General features: G+C 38.9%; 4 protein-coding genes and 1 pseudogene across 4 annotated transcripts; 1 reads left to right on the top strand and 4 right to left on the bottom strand.

Annotated features, from left to right (window-relative positions):
* Positions 1-663: 663 nt before the first annotated feature.
* LOC141649918 (indole-3-acetic acid-amido synthetase GH3.4-like) lies at positions 664-2,917 on the bottom strand. Its single transcript, XM_074458585.1, has 4 exons — positions 2,586-2,917; positions 2,334-2,439; positions 1,308-2,104; positions 664-1,219 (listed from the first exon to the last, which is right to left on the bottom strand). Exons 1-4 carry the CDS (start codon positions 2,915-2,917, stop codon positions 664-666), a joined length of 1,791 nt encoding a protein of 596 aa, XP_074314686.1.
* Positions 2,918-5,573: 2,656 nt separating this feature from the next.
* Positions 5,574-8,578, bottom strand: LOC141649917 (indole-3-acetic acid-amido synthetase GH3.3-like; annotated as a pseudogene).
* Positions 8,579-10,416: 1,838 nt separating this feature from the next.
* LOC141646437 (putative indole-3-acetic acid-amido synthetase GH3.1) lies at positions 10,417-12,357 on the top strand. Its single transcript, XM_074454326.1, has 3 exons — positions 10,417-10,837; positions 11,173-11,274; positions 11,446-12,357. Exons 1-3 carry the CDS (start codon positions 10,512-10,514, stop codon positions 12,137-12,139), a joined length of 1,122 nt encoding a protein of 373 aa, XP_074310427.1. The 5' UTR covers positions 10,417-10,511; the 3' UTR covers positions 12,140-12,357.
* Positions 12,358-13,197: 840 nt separating this feature from the next.
* On the bottom strand, positions 13,198-16,492 carry LOC141646436 (indole-3-acetic acid-amido synthetase GH3.4-like). The gene is made up of 4 exons (XM_074454325.1): positions 16,131-16,492; positions 15,822-15,923; positions 14,410-15,228; positions 13,198-13,768 (listed from the first exon to the last, which is right to left on the bottom strand). The coding sequence occupies exons 1-4, from the start codon at positions 16,481-16,483 to the stop codon at positions 13,213-13,215; spliced, it is 1,830 nt and encodes a 609-aa protein (XP_074310426.1). The 5' UTR covers positions 16,484-16,492; the 3' UTR covers positions 13,198-13,212.
* A 3,849-nt stretch (positions 16,493-20,341) lies between these two features.
* LOC141649916 (uncharacterized) lies at positions 20,342-21,259 on the bottom strand. Its single transcript, XM_074458584.1, has one exon. The coding sequence runs from the start codon at positions 21,257-21,259 to the stop codon at positions 20,342-20,344; it is 918 nt and encodes a 305-aa protein (XP_074314685.1).
* Between the last annotated feature and the right edge of the window lie 695 nt (positions 21,260-21,954).

Below are 21,954 nucleotides of genomic sequence, written 5' to 3'. Positions count from 1 at the left end.
ATGGCTATTAAATTTGGTGAATAAATTGTGTGATTAATAGTCATTATTTTGCTAGCATAGCAACGGTATTCAGTATTTTGCTTGGTATATAATGCTAGATGGTGGAGCTTGGATGGGTATGTTTTTGAGCTACAATCATACCATGTCACCTAAATTTATTTCGTGTGTATGTGTAGTTTGTGCATGGGGATTTTACGAGAGAAAACATGTTTTCTATTGTCATTATATTGTCTACTTATTATAAATTATTTTTGTTACAAATAATTATATTATCTTTAAATTACTATTGAGCATTGGGCGATCGTCGGTTCGGGGGCTCCTCTTGCTGCTACCGAAGGAGTCTAACGGGTTGTCGTATCTTGGGAGAGGAACGCACTATTTGGTAACCAGTGCAGTGGAGGCGTTATCTCTCTTAGGAAAGCGCCTAGCGCGATTCGACCCAGGCTACATCTTTCTTCTCTTCTCTATTTTATATTATTGTTCTTTTATTTATATCATTTATATTTTTGTATTTTGTTATAATATTATTTACGGTTATATTGCTCCACTTTTTCTAACAGTTTACGCTTAAGAAGTCGAATGCCATACGTACACACTTTTACAGTTTTACATAATTGGATAACAATACTTCAATGACACGAGTGAATTTGGAGTGCCTTGAAATTAAGGAAGAGTATGAGGCATTGAAGGGCTGAAGTGGCTTGAGATGACTCTAGAGTCGAGTAACTCTAACATAGACAACGATTTCACACACCTAGGCATCTTAAATTGGTTAAAAGTCGCTCCATTTGATATTGCAAAATCCATCATCTTTTCAAACGTCCCGTTACTTAACACTCGGATCTCAAGCGGACCTATGCAATAGCTTTTTCGGCATGACCGATAGTAAAATCCTAGAGACTCCTCCATTGCCAAACAACATTCTTCCAGGATGTTTACGCCAAGGCCGATCCCATTTGCTAGGGTTTTGGTTATGAGCTCTATGTAGATAACATAGTGTCCTGGATTGGTCTTTGTACATGAATTGCTCGTGTAGTCGAGGATTGTTGTGTTAAACTGTTGGAGTACAATGGACGCCGTTTGAATTGCCTTATGTAAATCAGATTCGGTTGTTTTCTCGACATCAATGCTAAGTACCACATCTCTTCTCCTTATGAACTTAAATTGAGGTGTCGAATTGTAAAACCCTGTTAGACGAATCACGTCTCCCATTCGGTACCTTGAATTCGTTAACAATAGACATAATGAATGACAACATATTTCCAAGTTATAAATAGTGAAAAATAGAATGGTTCAAAAAATCGTACCTATATAAACCGGTATAGGTTGTGATCACAAGCTCATACTCTTGCCCCACCACGACATTTGCCATATCCACGGGTTTAGGTTGTGAGCCCGAAACATCATCTTCAGGCGAAAGAGGTATGAACTCGTAATAGGCCATATTTGGCATTATGGTGTAAGAAATGTCATACGGGCCACACATCGGGTCCAAATTATAGCCGAAATCACATTCAGAAGAAGCATAATTCAGAGTCACTAATGATAATCCTCCACTATAATAGTTTAGTATCGGTATATATTGGGTCATCGAGCCCGTTAATATAGCTTCTATGTACTTTGCATTAGGCCAAATCTTTTGCAAAATCCCTTCCCAATTTTTTCCAAGGCATGCACTTTCAATAAACTTGGCCAACTTCGGTTGGGGGTGTTGCATGAAGGTCTCAGTCATACGAGTACGTAGAGACAGGTTGGTTATTTTTGGGTTCAGGTTACCCGATGAGATGTCATGACAGAGATTGGAATAGTTAGCCTTTAGAAAGCGAATGGCCCATATGAGATTTGAACCGAAGATGACTTTGACACGTGTCACGTCATGACGTTGGTAAAACCCACATAGTAATTGAGTGTAAATGGATTGAAAATGATCCGGGCAATGGATGGCCTCAATAGGACTCGTATTGGTATTGTACGGATATGGGTTATCATTGTAAAATTGCGGATTTTTAAAGAGGGTGTTTAAACCGGGACGAGCTATTAGACCACCCGGTGTTATAGTTTCATCTCTCGTTAGTAACAAGCCTAACATCTTTCCTTTATCGGGCTTCCCCTCTTCAATTCGCCTACAAATATAGAAACAATCAGAACCTCTAATATGAAACCGTTCTAAAATGTAAAACCATAATTCATATACTTATGATTCCGATACTAACAAATCTAACAACATTGAATATAAATCCTTAATCTTAAGTTGTTTATGAATGCCGTCTTAATTTGAGACGGTGTTAAACAAGAATTTGTGTAAAAATATATATAGTGGAAGAATAAGAAACTGACTTTTTGATAAAAGGGGAAACGGAAGTGAGCAACTTATGTCGCCTTTGCAAATCATCATCAGTTATTGGTATCATCTTTCTTTGCGCACTTGATGTTCCTGAGCTGCATGCATGCATGCACACACGTACACCAAAATCATCGTCATCATCATAATCATAATTCACCCTTACTTATGTAAAATGGTTTTAAAAAAGAATTATTGAATAAATAAAAAAATAAAAAATAGTAAAAACGAAACATTTAATTACCTAAATAATAACTCAACGATGGGTTGAGCACATAATATGGGCGAAAAATCACCATTATATAAGCGTAGGATATCCGACTTTATATCCTCATACGTGACTACCGGCACATTGGTCTTGAACGTCTCTTGGTCGACATGTCCATGCGACATTTCATGTCGTTTCAAGTACTCCGTCTCTGCGTTTTGGCTTAGTATCTCTGCCAAAACCATGGTTTGAACCTCATGACACTTTCTAGTCAATTCCTCTATAAATTTGACCGATGCTTCGTAAGCACGAGCTTGAACCTTTCCTCCACTCTCCTCGTCGACTGCCATCACAGCGGCCGCGTCCATTACGGTCGGACTCATTATGGTGTTTTAATGTATTATTATACTTGTTTACGTGAAGTTTATACTTATAATGTTGAGGGAATAGAGGAGAATGGCCTTCTTTTTATAGGCTAGTAAAAGGGCGGATTCGTAGAAGGATAATGACAGATTGTCACCGATAATATAAAGATAAGTCAATCACTTGATTTAAATAAGTCAACATTACTTTTAAACACCTACCCGGCTACCCGTCTAATTTATTTATATCCTTGAAGCACATGTTATAAAAAAACGATTTATAAACGAATTTTTGAGCAATTTGCGATTAATTGAATAAAGCGACAAGGCTGACGATTGGCAGTTTGGCACAATAGTCACTAGAAAAATAGAAATGTCGTACACACTAAATAATAATTAATGTATACTAGTATTAATAAATAATAATGATTTGTACGTACAAAAATACAAGTGTTACGCACACTAAATAACTACTTGTTGTCCTACAAGATATTTGTTTTAAGTCATTGTTAAATGTTAATATTGTCGTTAAAAGATTACAAGTAGCGCAATCGTCAACGGTTGGTAAGATCACCCGGTGGACGGTGGTGACCGTTGTCTATTCGACAAAATATTTTCTTCTAACCATCTCTAAGGGGCGGGTGGAGAGGACCTGTTTTGGAGAATTTCTTTTTATTAAGCGTAAAAAAGTCGTTAGCTATAATCTTTAGCATTTTAAAAAAATGGGTTTTTGACGGATTTTATTATTTAATTGCGCACTTTCACTTTAACCATTGCAATAGTTTTACAAATTATTTCACCTAGACCTAAAAATTCTCAATTTTTTCATTAGTTCATTAATTTGCAACATATTCTCGAGTTAGTCTAGCTTCTATTTTGGCGCTTCTATTTTGGCGCAAATGAGGGGGCAAGCCCTGATATCTAAGGAACTATTGCACGGGAAATAGCCACTCCAAAAATGTCTTCATGCAAAATTAAACGTAGCTCCACCGATGGATGAATCTACAACAGTAATCTCGATACTTGATAATGCTAGCTAGCTAATGACACTATAAAAATAGTAATATGAACTCGTTGAAATCTTGAAGTCAAATGTATGTTATGGCTTTAAGTAGTTACGGTGAAAGGTTAGTTGCATGTTTACAATATAAAATCGTAATAAATTTAATTTGTTCTAAAATCTAAAGACATGTATATATTCCTCTTTAACTTAACGCTTCTTTGAAATAAAACACTAGTCAGCATCTCCAACAAACCCGTGAAATAAAGACGCGTATTGTTGTTAGATCTATTTGGCACATTAACCAGCAATTCTCCCTTGTGACGGTCACAATTTGCGACGGGCAAATGTGACTACTTTTTGAAAAAATGTAACCACTCAAGTACTGTTCATAAAATGTTATGGAGTACTTATAAAAAAATGGTCACATTTTCTCATAAAATGGTCACATTTGACCCGTCGCAAATGTGAATAGTACTTGTGACGGAATAGTACCCGTCACAAATGAAAATTGGTTTTAACTTTTTCAATGATTAGTGTTGATGTCCGGCTCCGTCCAAATTACTATTCAACTTTTATTATATTCAAATTAAATTTTATTTTATATGATATATAATTACGTTAACTTAATTAATTCATACTTGTATGATTTATAATACATTTTGTATGATAATTTTTAAAATTTTAATTAATATAGCATTTGTCAACGAAATTGTGAGATATTTTCACCACACCTGTCACTATTACTATGACTTTCACTATTCTTGATGCTATTATGGTTACTTTCATTATTTTTTCTGGTATTACTGTTATTTTCACTACTCTCGTCCTTATTATGGTTATTTTCATTACTCCCGTTGCTAATACAATTACTTTAATTAATCGCTATTCTTGTGACATTTTTTTAAATTATCACTAAGGTAAAAATTATCAACCAAATTAAGAGATATATTTACTACTCTTACTATTAGTAATCTTAATTTTAACATTTTCATTATTAGTAATATACTAATATTACTTTCACTACTCTCGACTCTTGCTACTAACTAATATTGTTTCTTTCACTACTCGATCATGTTGCTACTATTGTTACGTTCACTAATTCTGCAATTACCACTGGTAGATAATAAAACAATGAAATTACGTCACAATGATATTATCAGGAAAATAATGTAGATATATATATTTTTTTTATACCTATTTTCCAAATAACAAATTCATGTTAGCCCCTCTTACTATTGTGTGTAGACAAAATCATGATGATTTCGAATCAGGGGCTAACACAACAAACCTTCTGGTTGAGGGAAATAACAATAATACAAGATTACAAGGTCCTAATGCTGGAAAAAGACATATTTCCAGCTAGTCTGAGTGTTGGTTCCCCTTTCCATTTCCATGTTAGTCGGATATTGGTTCCTTTTTCCTTTTTCGGTAAGTTTTGTGTGGTCCAAATTTATTTCCTTAATTTGGTGCCCAAAAGAAAGGGAACCAACACTCAGTGTAGGAGGGAGTAGCAAATTTTACCTGAAAAATCAAAGTAGTCGAGAGACTGAACTAAAGCGAGTTAAAATGATGAGCAAATTATGTTAAGCTTGCATTTGGACCGCCTTGAGATTAAGAACACCAATTCGAGACACTAAAGCGAGCTGAAAAGCCATGAGTTTAAGGACGACAATGAGGCGTCGAAGGACTGAAGTGAGTTGAGACCACTCTAGAGTTGAGTAACTCTAACATAGGCAACAATTTCACACACCTTGGCATCTTGAATTGGGTAAAACTGGACCCTCTTGATATCGCATCGTCTCTCAACTTTTCAAATGTCCCATTACTTACCACTCGGATTTCAATCGGACCTATACAATGATCAACTCGACCTGCCCGATAGGGTAGCCCTAGTGATTCCTCCATCGCCAGACAACATTCTTCTAGAATATTCGGCATCCCAAGCCCGTTTGCTTGACTTTTAGTCATGAGCTCCATATAGATAACGTAGTGGCCCGGGATGGTTTTTGTACATGCATTGCTCGTGTAGTCTAAGATTATCGTATCATGGGGTCGAAGTACATTAGACGCTTTCTCAATTGCATTATGTAACTCAGACTCGGTTGTTTTGTCAGCATCAATGCTAAGCACCACATTTCTTCTCCTCACGAACTTAAATTGTGGAGTCGAGTTGTAAAACCCTGTCGGGCATAACACATCGCCCATACGGTACCTTATATTCACAAGCAAAACATTAAAATCCCATGTCGTTTTGATTAAATAATAGTTTTACATCCGATCTCAGATAAACTTATAAAATAAATTTTGCAATGACGAATGAAAATGAGGGGAATAAAAGGCGAGAAGGGGAAATGTAAACCACATACCTAAACAAACCGGAAAAATTGGTGACCACGAGCTCATACTCTTGGCCAACCTCGACATTAGCCATATCAACTAGCTCAATTCGTTGGCTCGAATCTTCATCGTTTTCAGAGTTAAAAGGAATAAACTCGTAATAGGCCATGTTCGGCATTATGGTGTAAGAAACGTCATAAGGGTCACACATCGGGTTAAGATTGAAACCCAAATCACATTCCGAAGAAGAATATTTTGTACTAACAAGAGGTAATCCTCCACTATAATAGTCCAAAATCGGTATATATTGGGCCATCGAGCCCGTTATGATACCTTCCAAGTATTTTATATTGGGCCAAATCTTTTGTAAAATTCCCTCCCAATTTTCCAATGTGCATAAGTTTTCAATAAACTTGGCTAACTCGGGTTGTGGTTGTTGCATAAAGGTCTCAACCATGCTAGACCGGAGACACGGATCAGTAATCTTTTGGTTCAAACTACCTGAGCAAATGTCATGACAAAGATCGGAATAGTGAATCTTTAAAAAGTGAATACCCGAAACAAGGTTTGAACCAAAGACGGCCTTGACACATGTCACGTCATGACGTTGGTAAATTCCACATAGTAATTGAGTGTAAATGGATTGAAAGTGATCGGGGCAATGTATTGCTTCGATGAGACTTGTATTTGAATTGAAAGGGTAAGGATTATCCCTATAGAATCGAGGATCTTTGAAGATTCAAGTTAAACCAGGGCGGGATAATAGCCCACCCGGTGTTATGGTCTCGTCTCTTGTTATTAGCAAGGTAAACGCCTTCCCTTCTTTATCCGGTTGCTGTCCTTCAATACGCCTAAACGCCCTAAAGATATATATATTTAGTAATGTTACACAATTAGCAGTAATAAGACCATACAATCGCTGGTATAATTAGGGGGTGTTAACGAGCCGAGCCGAGCTGAGCCGACTCGTGCCTAGCCTATCCTAACTTGAGCTTGGCTTTGTTCGGGTTGTGCTCAAGAACCAAAACTCGAGCTTACCCGAGCCTGAAAAAAAAAAGCTCGTTATAAAGCTTGCGAACTTTAACGCGAGCTCGAGCCAAACTCCAGCCCAAATCTAGCCTATATAAAATTATTTATTTTTCTATTTTTTTGTTCCGATATTTTCAATAATAAGGTTCGAAAGTTATATGTAAAAGTGTTTGGCAAATCAGCAAGACATTTGATACGTGTGACACAAAGATATAATCATCGAAAAATATTTTTATAAAGTATAGCCAATATCATCACACAAGTTCGAGTCGAGTCAGCCTTTGCTCAGCTTGACTTGTTAAGCTTCGAGCCGAGCCGAGCCGAGCCAAGCTTTGACCGAACTTTGACCGAGCCGATCTCGATTTGCTCGCGAGCTATCTCATCTCATAATCACTCCTAGGTATAATCCTATTTATACCATGTTTTTATTACCAAAATATAGATTTGGAAAACTGACCGTTTGATAAAAGGCATAACGGAAGTGAGCAAGTCGTGCCGCTTCAGCAATTCGTTGTCAGTTATTGGTATCATCTTCCGTTGCCCATCCGACGTTCCTGAGCTGCATGCACACATATTTTCCGTTTTTCAATATCATTTCCATTTATAAATTCGAAACCAAGATTTCTGTTAGTGGGCATATTTCAGCGGCAGTAGGTTTCATGAGAGACCGTCTCTCACTAATTTAGTGGGAGATATAATAGGGAAAAAAGAAATTTCGTGGGTCCCTCACCCTATCATGTGAGAGGTATTTCAATAACGCTATTGAAAGACCGTCTATCTGGAGTTTTTGTGTTTCAGCGGAGGCGAATTAATAATGTAAACTAGAAAAAATAAGTTCCGATTAAAATTTTCAACTTTATATTGTTCAACGGGGACGACCGCGTGGCTCCGACAATAAACACAAAGATGAATGAATAAATAAATAGAAATAGACGAATTACTCGGTATTACCTAACCCATAACTCAGTGATCCGTTGAGCACATAGTATCGGAGAGAAATCGCCATTATATATGCGTAGGATATCAGACTTTATATCCTCATACGTGACTACCGGTACATTGATCTTGAACGCCTCTCGGTCGAGGTGTCCAAGTGACATACCATATCGTTTCAAATACTCTGTCTCAACATTTTGGCTTAGGATTTCCGTCAAAACCTTGGCTTGAACCTCGTCACACGTGCTCGTCAATTCCTCTATAAATTTCGCCGATGCTTCATAAGCACTAGCATGATCCTTTTCTTCATTATCCTTCCCCACGGCCGCCACAACATCCACCTTAATATCGTCACGACTCATTGTAATTGATTGTCAACTCTTTTAACATTGAGTATTTATGTCATTTTTTCAGATAGTATAAATTTGAGGCTATGAGGAGACCGATTCATCTTCCACATCGATCATAGTGCGATACCACGTTCTAGTTGAAATTGTATATTACTCCGTTACTCGAATACTCCGTATATGTATCGTTTTCGTCTAATAATTTATTACTCCATGTCATCATGATAGAACAATACCGGTAGGGCGGTAGGTTCAAGTCGTTTTAGTTTAATAGTCTGCTTATTATCAAGTTTGTGGGTAGTAGTCTGGTAGACGAGTATGAATTCTCTGTCTCATTTTCGTATCCCATTATCTAGGGTTTGATTAAGTCTCATTATAGGTTAAATTTAGTAGTTGATTCCTTAATAGTTGTGATTTCTGGATTATGGGTTTTTTGTTAGGGTGTTCTATATTGACTTTTGTTTGACCTCACCTCTCCTTTGAGGTTATCAATGAAAGTTAGGCCAATTGGAAAGGTATTGGGTTGGTTTGAGATTTACTTTTGTTTAGGTTATTAATGGGAGTCAAACCCTCGCTTAAGAAACTCTACCATTAGATTATTGACCTTTATTTATAGGTATGAGAGAGAACTTGGTTGAGACTTCAATGTCGACTTCAGGCTACTTCGGTTCAATTCAGCTTATTTTAGCTCTATTCATCTCAGCAAATTTTGATTCAGTTCAGCTCATTTTTGTTCAATTCAACTCATTTTTGTTCAGTACAAAAGAAAAGGGCCTTACCCCAATCCATAACTTGCAACTTATTATTGAATCGACCGTGAAATTAACCATACTAACAACATGATCACGTCCTTAATTAGTTTATTTTTGATTCTAGTCTAATTAAATTTCGAATACTTAAAAACAATTAATCAATCTTTATTGTATAGATATTTGTAGGCATTAGTTGACCGGTAATCTACATCACTCCCCATGGACTCGACCCCTAAGTGCTACGACTACCACCGTGCGCTGACGGTTTTAAAACATCTCAACAACGGAGTAATTGATGGTCCAACCCCCTCAATTTATTTTTACTTTTCTTTTCCTTCCAAATTTTGGGTCGTGTCAGGCCAAAATTCGGGTCATGAAGTTGACTTATACCCGGTCTTAGATTTTTATCGGGCTTAACTTGAGCCATACTTTGAAGTTCTTTGGGCCAAATCTAGAACGCAAGCCCGGTAAAAAATTGGGTCGGATCTGTCCAGTCTGAGCCATTTGATCAACTCTAGCTACTTTACCTAAAAAGTGAAAATGAAATGAGAAAGTAGTGGTGGATAAGAAAAACACAAATGTATGGAGGTGACTAAAAGTGACTGACTGATAGAGACGAAAATGTGGCAAGGAGAAATTGTGTGGAGGTGAGTAACACCCGAGGAGCATAAGGTCTCCCTCTCATTTTCGTCTAAAGGCTTTAGACGGGTCATATACTTATATATGACCCATTTACAGCCAAATGTGAATCAGTTTAAATAGTCATTTTTATGGTAAAAATGTGACCTAGTTTAAATGGTTATATTTTATCATAAAAGTGGTCACATAAGGTTGTCTGAAACCTTCAGACGGAATAGTCCGTCTAAAATGAAAATTAGTGCCCGAGGACAATGAGGAACACTTGAACAACATATCACTACTTATCCAGTGAGGATCATCTGTCCCACTTTTGTATCCCATTCCGTGTCCCACTTCATACACATCTTGACACATCACTTGTTGTAAATAAAAAATATACAATAAATGTGGTAATGTGTTGATGTGTCGGAATGTGTATGGAGTGAGACACGGAATGAGACACAAAAGTGGGATAGAGGATTCTCACTGCTACTTATCTCACTAAACAAAATAAAAGTACGGAGTACGTTATAACTATAAAAATTAATAAGCATAGACAATATTGATTGATCAATAATATGAATCCGACCGACACTGGGGTGGAAAATGCAACAATTGATCACGCTCAGGATGCTTATGAAGCGTCATTCCGATTTATAGATGAATTAACGAGCAAGTGTGACGATGTTCAAGCCAACGTCTTGGCCGAGATCCTTAGTCAAAATTTGGAAACGGAGTACTTGAAGCGATATGATTTATCAAAAGGGTGCATGGACCGCGAGAAGTTCAAATCTAAGGTCCCGGTTATCACTTACGATGATATAAAACATGATATCGGACGCATATATAACGGTGATATGTCTCCGATTCTTACAACTCAACCTATTTCTGAAATATGGCTAAGGTTTGATCATTTTTTCTATAAAACGTTATATCGGTTTTGTTCATGGGTCATTTCTACTATTTATCATTTAAGATCACGGGTCAAGACTACGAGTCGAGTTAAAAGTTGGTAACAGTAAGTGTTAAGAGTATAAAATAGATTTTCGTACTCCAACCATCACTTTAAACTTTTGATTGAGATGGTTTTTTGACCTGGCATCAGAGTCAGGTCTAATTTCTAAAGTGGAATATTAAGCACCAGTTATGCGGAGGCCCCATCAGCTTAAGCTTATACTGTAGTTGTTAACATGCTAGTCTGTTTTTGTGTTACTGATGATGCTAATGTGGGGAGCACAGCTCAGGGACATCAGACGGCCAGCGAAAGCCGGTACTAGCAACTGATGATGATATGCAGAGGCGTCATATGTTGATAACAACAATTATGCCGTTTATTAGACAGTATGTTTTTAATTTCGATGCATTTTAATGGAATAATCGTTTTGAAATACGTACTACTCAAAATTAGAAGAAAAATTGTCAATTTGAGTCGGATGGATGCTTATTTGTCAAATTGTTCGTTAATTCATAAAAATTGTTCGGCTTATACAACAAGGTGTGTCTCTTTTACAGTCGCATTAACGGACAAGAGCGTGATAACGGGAAAGCCTTCAGCTTGTTATTGACAAGGAACGAAATTGTGACACCGGGTGGGCTTTTAGCCCGTCCCAGTCTCAGCAGCGTATACAAGAACCCCAAGTTTTACTGTGATAAACATTATCCATTTAACACCAACACAAGCCTAATCGAGGCCATACATTGCTCCGATCACTTTCAATCTATTTACACACAACTCTTATGTGGGTTTTACCAACGTCTTGAAGTCACCCGTATAAAAGTCGTCTATGGTTCAACCTTGGTTTGGGCCGTTCATTTTCTAAAAAAATATTATTCCGAACTTTGCCATGACATTTCCTCTGGTTGCTTGAGTTCCAAGATGCCGATCAATCACTACGAGCACGTATGGTTGAGACGTTTACGGTTTATGCATGACCCGAAACCAGAATTGGCCAAGTTTATCGAACATACGTGCATGGAAGAAAACTGGGAACAAATATTCAAAAAGATTTGGCCTAATACTAAGTATTTGGAGACGGTTGTATCGGGTTCCATGGCCCAATATATACCGATTTTGAACTATTATAGTGGAGGCCTGGACAGCAAGTTCTCGAGCAATGTTGTTTGGCAATGGAGAACGTTCTTGGGTCGGTTTATCGGGTTGCTCGGCTTGATGAGTCCATTGGGCCGCTTGAGATTCGGGTCGTAACCAATGGGGCCTTTGAAAAATTGAGGGATTATGCAATTTCAAAAGGAGCATGTTTAAACCAGTTTAAGGTTCCTAGGTGTGTTAAGTTGTTGCCCATGTTAGAGTTGTTGGACTCTAGTGTCGTCTCGGCCCATTTTAGCCCCTCGGTACCTCGTTCGAGTCCATTTTAGTTTATATTTATACACAAATTATACAATAAGTTGGTGTCACGCTTTGAGACCTATTTTTTCGCATAAAAAGTTATTCATTGCTTGCCATTAATAAATTAGTAAAGATGACAGATGAGTAAAAATCCTCTTCATTTTTTGTCCATTACATTTTTTTTTTTTTGATGACGAGGGGATTGAGTCCCCCCGGACCCATGCATACCCGCACCACCACATGGACCATGTAAGCCACCCCATTCGGGGGCTGCAGTGGCCAAGTGATCATCGCCCCAACTGGTAGTCGAACCTGTGACCTCTCAACTCCTGCATTTCTGCAAGCTTTAAGGTTTAACCCAGCTACCAGCCTACCACTGGACTAACACATTACATTTAATAGATGTATATTTTATATTATTTCATTCACACATCATTATCCATTACTTCTACTTGTGACCATTGGATCGTGTCAGGAAATAATCTAAGCTGTTTAAAAGAAATGGAGAGGAGAGGTAATGGAGAAGATCCAAATTGCTCAGAAACGGCCCTAACTTTGTGGAATGCCATATACTCAATCAAGAACAAAATAAAACACCAAAAGTTGATAAATACAGGCTGAATTTTTCGTGAAACAGTATGACAAATGAAGTAGAGTGAAAGACAATATCAAATTACATAACTGATAAAACAAGAAAAACAAATCTACAAATAAATCGGATGTCACACACTTTTACATAATTGGATAATAATAGGACGCCACTAGTGTGGAGTTTCGTCACACTCTTAACATGTTTCTTATAGTAATTTTAATCTTACCAAAAAATGAGAACTTTATATTTAAATTTAAATTAATTAATAAAATGGAACCAGATTAAAGAAAAAAAAAACAATTCGGCAGCTTTTTATAGTCATTTTGGAAGTGGGTTGAAATTAAGGACGACAATGAGGCATTGAAGCGCTGAAGTGGGTTGAGACGACTCTGGAGTCGAGTAACTCTAGCATGGACGCCGATTGCACACACCTTGGCATCTTAAATTGGTTAAAAGCCGCCCCATTTGATATTGCAAAATCCATCAACTTTTCAAACGTCCCATTACTTAACACTCGAATCTCAAGCGGGCCTACACAACGGGCTTTTCGGCATGCTCGGTAGTAAAACCCAAGAGATTCCTCCATCGCTAAACAACATTCCTCTAGGGTGTTCTCGTCCAGCCCGAGCGCATTCGCTGGAGTTTTGGTTATGAGCTCTACGTAGATAACATAGTGTCCGGGAATGGTCTCTATACATGAATTGCTTGTGTAATCGAGGATTGTTGTGCCGAAGGGTTGGAGCATAATGGACGCCGTCTCAATTGCCTTATGTAACTCAGACTCGGTTGTTTTCTCGACATCAACGCTAAGTACTACGTTTCTTCTTCGCACGAACTTAAATTGTGGAGTTGAATTGTAAAATCTTGTTGGGGAAAGCACATCGCCCATTCGGTACCTTCATTTCATCAACAACGTGTATTACGAAAACGTATAAAATGGATATGAGGTAGAAATTGGATGTTGATAAAAGGAACCAGATCCAAATCCGTTTTACACATATGGATCCAGGTTCACAACATCCAGATTCACTCGATCTAAAATATTGAAATTGAGACCTAACTGGTTAAAAATGGACTTAGGATCTGGACTGGATCTAGAATCCATTAACATTCGTATAATTGCTGGTATACAACTCATGTTCATAAATTTAGGTCACTAAGAGCAATAGCAATAGAAGAACTCTATATAAAGTTCTTCTCATGTCATATCATATTTGTCTATTTCCAATATTTAAGAACTTTAATCTACAATAGAGGAACTTTTTTTTTTCTTGGATATAGACAAAGTTTAAAGACACTTCACATTTTCTATGTCATGGTCATTGGTCATCACATTTCCATATGCTTATAAACCTAGTTCATAGTTTAGAACTCAATTCTTAAAATTAAGAACCAACTTTATGATTTAGTAGATCAACTCTTAAATAAAGTTTTTGGCGAGATTCTCAAGAACAAGAACTACTATTGCTAATGCTCTAAGCATCAAAATCGAAGACAGAAATTAAAAAAAAAATGCTCTTAAATATAGAATCCATACCTATATAGACCAGAAAAAGTGGTGACAACAACCTCATACTCTTGACCCACCTCCACATTAGCCATGTCAATAAGTTGATGTTGTGTGCCCAAGTTATCATCATCTCCCGACGTAAGAGGAATGAACTCGTAATAGGCCATGTTTGGCATAATTGTATAAGTAATGTCATTCGGGTCACACATCGGGTTTAGATTATAACCCAAATCACATTCGGTTGAAGAATAATTAAGAGTTACTAATGGTAATCCGCCACTATAATAGTTTAACATCGGTATATATTGTGTCATCGACCCCGTTATAATAGCCTCTATGTACTTTGCCTTAGGCCAAATCTTTTGTATAATCCCTTCCCAATTTTCTCCAACACATGCATTTTCAATAAAGTTGGCCAATTTTGGTTGTGGTTCTTGGATAAAGGTCTCAACCATACGGGCTCGTAGAGTTGGGTCGGTTATTTTCGGGTTTAGGGTGCCCGATGAAATGTCGTGACACAGATCCGTATAATGAGCTTTTAGAAAGTGAATTCCCCAAATGAGGTTTGAACCAAATACTACTTTGACCCGAGTCACATCTTGACATTGGTAAAATCCACATAGTAATTGAGTGTAAATAGATTGAAAATGATCGGGACAATGGATCGCCTCTATAGGACTTGTATTGGTATTGTTAGGGTACGGGTTATCATTGTAAAATTGAGGTGTTTTGAAAATGGTATTCAAAGCGGTACGAGCTAATAAACCACCCGGTGTTATAGTTTCGTCTCTTGTTAGTAGCAAGCCTAACATCTTTCCTTTATCTGGTTCTTCCCCTTCAACACACCTACAAACATATAAACAATAATAATAATAATAATAATAATAATAATAATAATAATAAGGGTAATGATAAATACAGCCCTTAGGGCTGTATATAAGAACTAAATTACTTCCCAAAATGGAATTAAATCAGGAATTTATAACACAATTACGCGTAAATTAATGTCATTAATGCTTGATTTAAACTTTTCTTTCCTTTTTTGGTACATTAAATACAGCCCTTAGGCCTGTATTTATCATTTTCCTAATAATAATAATAATAATAATAATAATAATAATAATAATAATAATAATGTTAAATGTTTATGATTTACTCATTTAATTATGGTGGTCAAACACAACCCTTTCATCGGTCTAAAATAAAAAATTCCGACCCTAATAACATTGACTATAGATCTTTAATCTCATGTTCTATGGCAAAGAAATATAATTAACTAGTCCACAAATCTACCTACACCTAACACAATTTCTCGTACAAAGAAGAGTATACTCGTCTTATACATAAAACTGGTTAAATAGAATAGATGTATATTCTAAGTAGATCTTAAGACGTATGCCCATTATATTATCTGAATAACGGAGGAGTAGGAAATTTACCTTTTGAGAAAAGGGGAAACGGCAGTGAGTAACCTATGTCGCTTCTGCAAATCGACATCAGTTGCTGGGATCAGTTTTCTTTGCCCTTTTGATGTTCCTGAGCTGCATGAATGTATAATAGGCTTATTACAGCCAGTGCACCTCATTTAATGATATCAATAACAATGTGAAAGCCGTCGTATAACGATTTTACAGAAAATGATTTGATGTTCACCAAATTACGAGCACTTGCTCGGTTTGACGATCTTAATATAAAAACAAATTACTCGTAAAATAGAAAAATGGATGAATAATGAATCGATTAATTACCTAAACATTAACTCAAGAATAGGTGGAGCACATAATATTGGAGAAAAATCACCGTTATATATACGTAAGATATCCGACTTTATATCCTCGTACGTGACTACCGGCACATTGGTCTTGAACGTCTCTCGGTTGATGTTCCGATGAGACATATTATGTCGTTTCAAGTACTCTGTCTCGGCGTTTTGACTTAGGATTTCCGCCAAAACCTTGGTTTGAACATCGTCACACTTGCTTGTTAGTTCCTCTATAAATTGGACCGACGCTTCGTATGCACGAGTGCGAACCTTCGCTCCACTCCCTTCCTCCTCCTCGACCGCCACCGTGATGGCCGATTCCACTACGCTGGGACTCATTATGGAGTTTTAATGTATTTAATTTTGTTAGTTTAAACTTTAGATGGAGGTTATACGTAATTATGTTGAGGCATGAGGGGAGAAGAATGACACTCTTTTTATAAGCTAATGCAAGGGTGGACAATAGTATATAAAATAGAAACTCGTTATGCTCGTTAGATGCATTTTTAGTGTATATATAACTATAAAAGTCTATAATTGTATTTCAATATCATATTAAAGTGGACCACTTAATTATGCACAGGCATAGTTAGAGCTGGTAAGTCTGACCCGACCCGAACCCGAGCAAACCCGACCCGACCCGAACCCGTAAATATTATGACCCGAAGCCGACCCGACCCGACCCGATGACGACCCGTAACCCGACACGATCCGATTATCAGTGACCCGAACCCGACCCAGACCCGACATTGACCCGACCCGATACTGACCCGATTAAATTGATGACCCGACAATTATTAAGCTTAATTTTGATCAAAATGAAAGTGATTTTGTGTTTAGATTGATATGTTTGACTTAGTAATGAATTAATTAAACCAAATAATAGGTTAAAAACTAAATTTAATGGTAAAAAATTATAATAATGCGATTAAGTTACCGGACCCGATAATGACCCGACCCAAACCCGACCCGACCCGACATATCATTTGACCCGAAATGACCCGACCCGATAACGACCCGAACCCGACCCGACTCGACCCGAAAGGGTATGTTGACCCGATATGACCCGAACCCGATATGACCCGACCCGACGTGACCCGACCCAAACCCGACCCGACTGACCCGATTGCCACCTCTAGGCATAGTTATGCTAAGGATCTTTTGCCAAAATAGTCGTTTGACAAACGATTTTCTAAAATGACCATTTTATAAATTTAATTACCAAAATGACCATTTAAGTTATAAAGTTGCCATAAAAAAACTAAACATTTTTTTTTTTCAAATTTATTTATATCCCCTCAAAATAATACAAATATATAAAAACTATGAAAAAATTCTACAAAACTAAAGAACATAAATATATCAATATTATTTTTATAAAATTAAGAAAATTATCTATTAAGTATTAACCCATGAATCTACTTTTTTTTTTCTTGAAAGGGAAAGCCCAAAGGCTTACTTCATTAATAATGAATCAACGATGACAAAAGAACTTGCGACCGATGGTAAACCATCTGACCACACTACTCTACCAACTACTCTAGATGACACGTGAGCTAGCGCGTGCGCCACATTGTTATTGTTCCTACTAGTGTACGACCAAACAACCGAACTAAAGGAATTACAAAGCAATAAGATATCATCAAAAACTAAATGTAAAGAACTTCGACCACTCGATCTCTTCTTCAGAGCTTCGATTACCGGGAGGCAATCGCTTTCCACTACCACCCTTGTATACCCTCTTTGAACCGCTTCAGTGACACCCTCGAGGACCGCCATAGCTTCCGCCATCGTAGGATCCCATACTTGCGGCAGCACAGACGATATACCCCATTTAACAACCCCTTGCTCATCACGACAAACCACGCCCAAGCTTACCCCTTCCCCTTCCTTCACGCCAGCGTCTACGTTTATCTTCACGAAACCGTCCTCTGGTGCACCCCAACGAGCACGCTCACCCTCCTCCTCTACCCGAGTCACATCCCCCTTCCTTCCACCCGCCGTACCTCCCTCCATCTCGTCCATCACCTCCACAACTCTCCTCACTACACTCCTATGATCCGGTTCCCGAGCATCAAAGACGACTTTATTCCTATGCTCCCATAAAGCCCAACACCCAACCATCAGCCTAGCTTGCTCTCGATGTCCCATCTCCCTCCACCGTGCTTCAATCCAGTCCCTCACACCTCCCTCATCCTCACCATCATCCTCCTCTATCCCTAGACCTTCCCAAACCCGTCTAGCCAAGCTGCAATCACGAAAAATATGGAGACTCGACTCAAGCCGTGAATTACCAAAAGAGCATAAAAGACACTCACCTCGAATTCGAGCCGCGATGTTCGCTCTAGTTGCCAAAGCTTCGCTGCACAGCTGCCAAAAGAAGAGCTTCACTCGTGGCCACACCGGGATTTTCCAGAGCCGATTCCAGAGCCATTTTTCCCTAACCCAATTCGAAGCCCCTCCCACTTCGAGCTCACTCTTATCTCCTGCCAGCCGTCTGTAAGCCGACTTCACCGAATAAATCCCATCTTTTTCCGCAACCCAAAACCAAGAATCACTAGGGCGCTGAGTACCAATCCGAATATTGCGTATGCGATCCCGTTCAAAGCTCCGGAATAGTGAATTAATTAACTCATCCCGCCACACTCCATTAACATCTAACAGTTCAGCCACAACCATGTCTTCGTGACCCACAACCCTCGGGGATAAAATGCGACCCGTATGAGAATCGGGTATCCACGCATCCTTCCAAACTCTAGCTGTCATCCCGTCTCCTATCCGCACCCTCCAACCCTCCATAAGTGAGTCTCTAGCTTCGAGAATTCCTCTCCAAATGTAACTTGGATGAGAGCCCAATTCCGCTTTGAGTACATCGCTCTCAGGAAAATATTTGGCACGCATAACTCTCGCCCATAAGACATTTGGCTCGGTTAATAGTCTCCAAACCTGCTTACCTATGAGGGCCATATTGAAAAGGTGGAAATCCCTGAACCCCATTCCCCCCACGCTCTTCGATTGGGTCAGCTTTCTCCAAGCCACCCACGTGATCCCCCTCTTACCTTCCTCATGGCCCCACCAAAAACGAGATATCATCGATCGCAGTTCATCACAAAAGTTGACGGGAATTTTGAAAATACTCATAACATAGGTAGGGAGCGAATTGGCTACTGCCTTTATAAGGACCTCCTTACCCGCCCTAGACAATGTTTTCCCTCTCCAACCGGACAAACGCTTACTCAGTTTATCTCGCAGGATATTCGTTAGCACTTTTTTGGAGCGCCCAATAACCGTGGGTAGTCCTAGATACCTCTCTTGCTCCTCCACCATCGCAATGCCCAATCTCGTGGCCAAATTGCTCCGCTTCTGTCGAGGAACCCCCTTACTAAACGACATGGTAGTTTTATCCAAACTGACAAGTTGCCCGGAAGCACTTTCATAGCTATGTATAATGGACTGAATTACCTCAACCTCCTCCACCGTTGCCATAGCGAAGAAAATGCTGTCGTCGGCGAAAAACAAGTGCGAAATTGGTGGGGCACTGGGACAAATTCGGACGCCATGTAAAGAATTGGACTCCACAGCCCGTCTCAGCAGACTAGATAATACTTCGGCACATAAGATAAACAAGTATGGCGAAATGGGGTCACCTTGTCGTAGCCCTCTCTTAGGTCGAAACTCGGGCGATGGACTTCCGTTTATAAGAACCGAGAAAGATACCATCGACACACAGTCCATAATACTATCAATCCAACTTCGACAGAAGCCCATGATGCTCAAAACACGTTCCAAAAAAAACCCACTCTACACGATCATACGCCTTGGCCATGTCCAATTTAATTGCCATGTATCCATCAATATTATTTAGATATTTCATATAATGAAACACCTCAAACGCAATCATGAGATTATCCGAAATCGCTCGCCCGGGTGTAAAAGCACTTTGATTTTCCGAAACTATTTCACCAAGGAAGGGCTTCAGCCGGTTCGCGAGGACTTTTGATACCAATTTGTACGCAACGTTGCAGAGGCTTATAGGGCGGAAGTCGCGAATTTTATCGGGAGCTTTCTTCTTAGGAATAAGAACAATATTAGTCTTGTTCAATTCCCGAACTGATTTTTGACCACGCAATATAGCCAGTACATTACTTATCACCTCTGTTCCAACCGAGCTCCAATATGTTTGGTAGAAAAGCCCATTCATCCCATCCGGACCGGCGCCTTTAACGGATGCATCTGGTTTAATGCGTCGATCACCTCCTCTTCCGTATAATCTCGCCTCAGCTCCTCATTCATGTCTTCTGTAACTCTGCCCTCCAAACCCGCCAAAACCCCCACTGGCACCGTGGGATTTGAGGACGAAAAAAGCTCCTGGAAGTATAAATTCGCGACATGAGCTACTTGGTCATCCCCTTCTCGAACCCGTCCATCATCATCAACGAGCTTAGCTATATGATTCTTTCTTTTCCTTTCCGAGGCACGTGTATGAAAGAACTTTGTATTTTTGTCGCCGTCTTTCAACCACAAAGCCCGGGACCGTTGCCTCCAGAATTGCTCTTCTTTGCTTCTCAACTCAGCTATCTCGGCCAGAAGCTTCTTCCTTCGCTGCACATTCTCAACCGTCCTCAACCCCGTGTTTAATTTTTCCACTTGCTTAAGCTTCCTCCCTATATTCTTCCCAATACAGTTAATATTCAAGCCCCTCCAGTCCCGCAGCTCTCTCGCACACTCCTGCAAAATCCGTACCAAATTCCCACCACCTTTCTCGACCCCTCTTTCCACCGCATCACTGCACCCCTCCGCTCCAACCCAAATCTGTTCGAACCTGAATTTTCGAGGTCTTGGTTCTTCAATGTCCCTTCTATTTAGAACCAATTTAATGGGCGCGTGATCTGACCATTCCCTAGCCAAATAAATTAGTCTAGCGAAAGGGAATAAATCAGTCCAAGCAGCCGTACAAAGAGCCCTGTCAAGCATGCACTGTCTATTCGCTTCCCCGGCTTGCCCATTATCAAAGGAGAAATTGTATCCCTCCCATGGTACATCCTTAAGACCACAATCATCAATAGCATCCCGGAAATTGTTCATCTGTCGCTGAGGCCTACTACCTCCTATCATCTCTGTCGAATAAAGAATCTCATTAAAATCACCCAAGCAAACCCAAGGCAGCTGTGACTGTCTACTACGGAGCCGAAGCAATTCCCAAGAGAGATGACGATCTACTTTTGACTTTTGAGATAAGGGGGTATGTTTGGTAAACAGTAGTGATAGTTAAGAAATTGTCGCGGTTTCCCTCTATCAAAACTATTTATAAAACCCAATTAAATGTAGTATTTAGTCGGGGTCGAACACGAAGACGGCGGGGGTTTCTACTAGGTCCAACTTAGAGTCAAGTTTAATCAATAATAAAAGAAGGGGTTTTGGTTTTAACTACTAAAGCAACTAAATAATCAATTTAAAGAAGATGAATACGATGATTAAGAGACTAGGGTTTTCGGGGTCACCTAAAGGAACTAAGGACCAACAAAGTCGATAAAATAGTCTAAGGTGAGGGTTTGTCCTAGAGGCGGTCACCAACTTTCGTTGAGCAACAACTAATTCAAAACAAACAACAAGACCACCAACAAATTTTCATTCAAAGGAGGAATTAAGCGATTAAGACAAAAAGATACAAGCTTTCACTCACACAATTCGTCAAACACCTTGTGTGCATGCTAAGAAAGACAAAATCCTACACCAAAGACTCAAAACTTATCAACTAATCATGCCCATTAATCCTATTTAGGCTCCCCCTAAACCCTATAAGGGTAACT

This window comes from Silene latifolia, chromosome 3 (assembly GCF_048544455.1).
Source record: "Silene latifolia isolate original U9 population chromosome 3, ASM4854445v1, whole genome shotgun sequence".
Classification (NCBI taxonomy): domain Eukaryota; kingdom Viridiplantae; phylum Streptophyta; class Magnoliopsida; order Caryophyllales; family Caryophyllaceae; genus Silene; species Silene latifolia.
The sequence above is the reverse complement of the archived record's forward strand: the minus strand, read 5'-3'. Positions and strand labels throughout refer to the sequence as shown.

Bases quoted from the DNA above. Each gene is read 5' to 3' on its own strand.
- LOC141649918 (XM_074458585.1), bottom strand. From the start codon at position 2,917: ATGGACGCGGCCGCTGTGATGGCAGTCGACGAGGAGAGTGGAGGAAAG. The intron at 2,105-2,333 runs GTTTCTTATTCT...GAAGAGGGGAAG, and splicing joins CCCCTTTTATCAAAAAGTCA to CCCGATAAAGGAAAGATGTT. The intron at 1,220-1,307 runs GTACGATTTTTT...AACGAATTCAAG, and splicing joins ACCTATACCGGTTTATATAG to GTACCGAATGGGAGACGTGA.
- LOC141646436 (XM_074454325.1), bottom strand. From the start codon at position 16,483: ATGAGTCCCAGCGTAGTGGAATCGGCCATCACGGTGGCGGTCGAGGAG. The intron at 15,229-15,821 runs GTAAATTTCCTA...ATATGTTTGTAG, and splicing joins GTTTCCCCTTTTCTCAAAAG to GTGTGTTGAAGGGGAAGAAC. The intron at 13,769-14,409 runs GTATGGATTCTA...GATGAAATGAAG, and splicing joins ACTTTTTCTGGTCTATATAG to GTACCGAATGGGCGATGTGC.
- LOC141646437 (XM_074454326.1), top strand. From the start codon at position 10,512: ATGAATCCGACCGACACTGGGGTGGAAAATGCAACAATTGATCACGCT. The intron at 10,838-11,172 runs GTTTGATCATTT...TGGGGAGCACAG, and splicing joins ATTTCTGAAATATGGCTAAG to CTCAGGGACATCAGACGGCC. The intron at 11,275-11,445 runs GTATGTTTTTAA...TCTCTTTTACAG, and splicing joins ATTATGCCGTTTATTAGACA to TCGCATTAACGGACAAGAGC.
- LOC141649916 (XM_074458584.1), bottom strand. From the start codon at position 21,259: ATGATAGGAGGTAGTAGGCCTCAGCGACAGATGAACAATTTCCGGGAT.